This window comes from Medicago truncatula, chromosome 7 (genome assembly GCF_003473485.1).
Source record: "Medicago truncatula cultivar Jemalong A17 chromosome 7, MtrunA17r5.0-ANR, whole genome shotgun sequence".
NCBI classification, from domain to species: domain Eukaryota; kingdom Viridiplantae; phylum Streptophyta; class Magnoliopsida; order Fabales; family Fabaceae; genus Medicago; species Medicago truncatula.
In genome coordinates, this window is record NC_053048.1 from 54944070 (window position 1) to 54945599 (window position 1530).

At 33.7% G+C, this 1530-nt stretch overlaps 1 protein-coding gene across 1 annotated transcript; it reads right to left on the bottom strand.

The window, feature by feature from the left end:
• On the bottom strand, window positions 1-378 carry LOC11424482 (E3 ubiquitin-protein ligase ATL6). The gene has a single exon (XM_003626418.3). The coding sequence runs from the start codon at window positions 376-378 to the stop codon at window positions 1-3; it is 378 nt and encodes a 125-aa protein (XP_003626466.2).
• Between the last annotated feature and the right edge of the window lie 1152 nt (window positions 379-1530).

Below are 1530 nucleotides of genomic sequence, written 5' to 3' on the forward strand. Positions count from 1 at the left end.
CTACGATGGTGATGTGGTGGCAGGGATGTCGATGACGACCATTCTCTCCAACGACAAGGTCCGCTGGGAACTAGATGCATTAGAGCATTTGGTCAGATAGTCCTCCTCAACAAGACAGGAGCGACATACAGGACAGCTAGCGTTTGAACGGAGCCAAACGTCAATGCAATTGAGATGGAAAGTGTGAGAGCAAATAGGGAGGGTACGGATGTGATTATTATCTTGGAACTCCTCCAAGCAAACTGCACACTCAGCACGAAATTCTTCTTCTTGTTCAGACTTTGCGGTGGTGTAGATGAAAGACGGAATAGCTTTTATAACAGACTCGTCTAAGCCCTGTGCAACCTCCTCTTCCTCTTCCTCTTCATCCTCCTCCATCGTTGTTGACTCAACGTTGTATTGAGGGGAATCCATGACGGAGGGGAACTTAGGGAGCGACCGGCGGTAAGTGTGGACACATAGGAAAACGAGAAGGATACAACACGCTGCGAAAACAGAAGACAAGAGCAACAGAGTTACAAACATATCATTATCCATATCCATGTTAATGGGGAGGGAAGAATAATTATATTTAATTATGTGAGGAGACTGTGGTTTGTTCTTTAATTTTTGAAGGAAAGAAGTAGACTCTGGTTTATTATGAATGAACGCGGGGTTGTGGTTGTGGTTGTGGTTGTCTTTGTGGGGTTGGGGTTTTGGATCAATTTATTTCGTAACAGAATTCTATTTAAATTTAAATATACGCCATGTTTTATGAAAGTTGAAAATTAACTAATTACTTGAACAATTTTCTACAAATTTGCCTTTAATTTTTTTTTTCTTTTCAAGTTCATATTATCTATATATATATATATATATATATATATATAAAGAAAACTACCCTTTCACCACGCTTTTAGGTTGTAATTTTCTTTCCAAAAATACCCTTAATTTTTAATTTTAAATATAAATAACAGATGTAACAAATAGATAATGATAAATTTAATTTAAGGATTTGTCAAAAAAAAAAAATTAATTTAAGGAAAAAATTTACACACAATCCTAATGAATTGTTCTTATTGTCAGCCAATTAAAAAATAACATGTGGATTACTAATCCAAGTCACTAATTGTCTCTGTTAACCCTATTTTACATCCGTTAACTGTCTCTGTTAACCCTATTTTACATCCGTTAACCACAAATCAAACTCACAAAAAACTATCACAAAACAAAAATTCATATTACTTTTTTATCAGTAAATTTTATGTTGTACATTTATGTTGTTCCCCTAAATACAACCGACAAAGATTGCCAAGTATTTTCATATCCCTTTAACAAAAAATAGTATTTCCATATTATTTTATTAATATAAGTTACCCTTCCTTAGCTTTTGATCAATTGTAACAAAAGTGAACAAAAAATAATGGTAAAGATTGAACTTTAAATCATCTAAAAAAAGATTAGGAACAAACGTGAGTAAAAAATAATGTTTAAGATTGGACTTTAAGGGGGGTATATTGGATTGAGATTTTAAAAGACTGTTTTGATAGA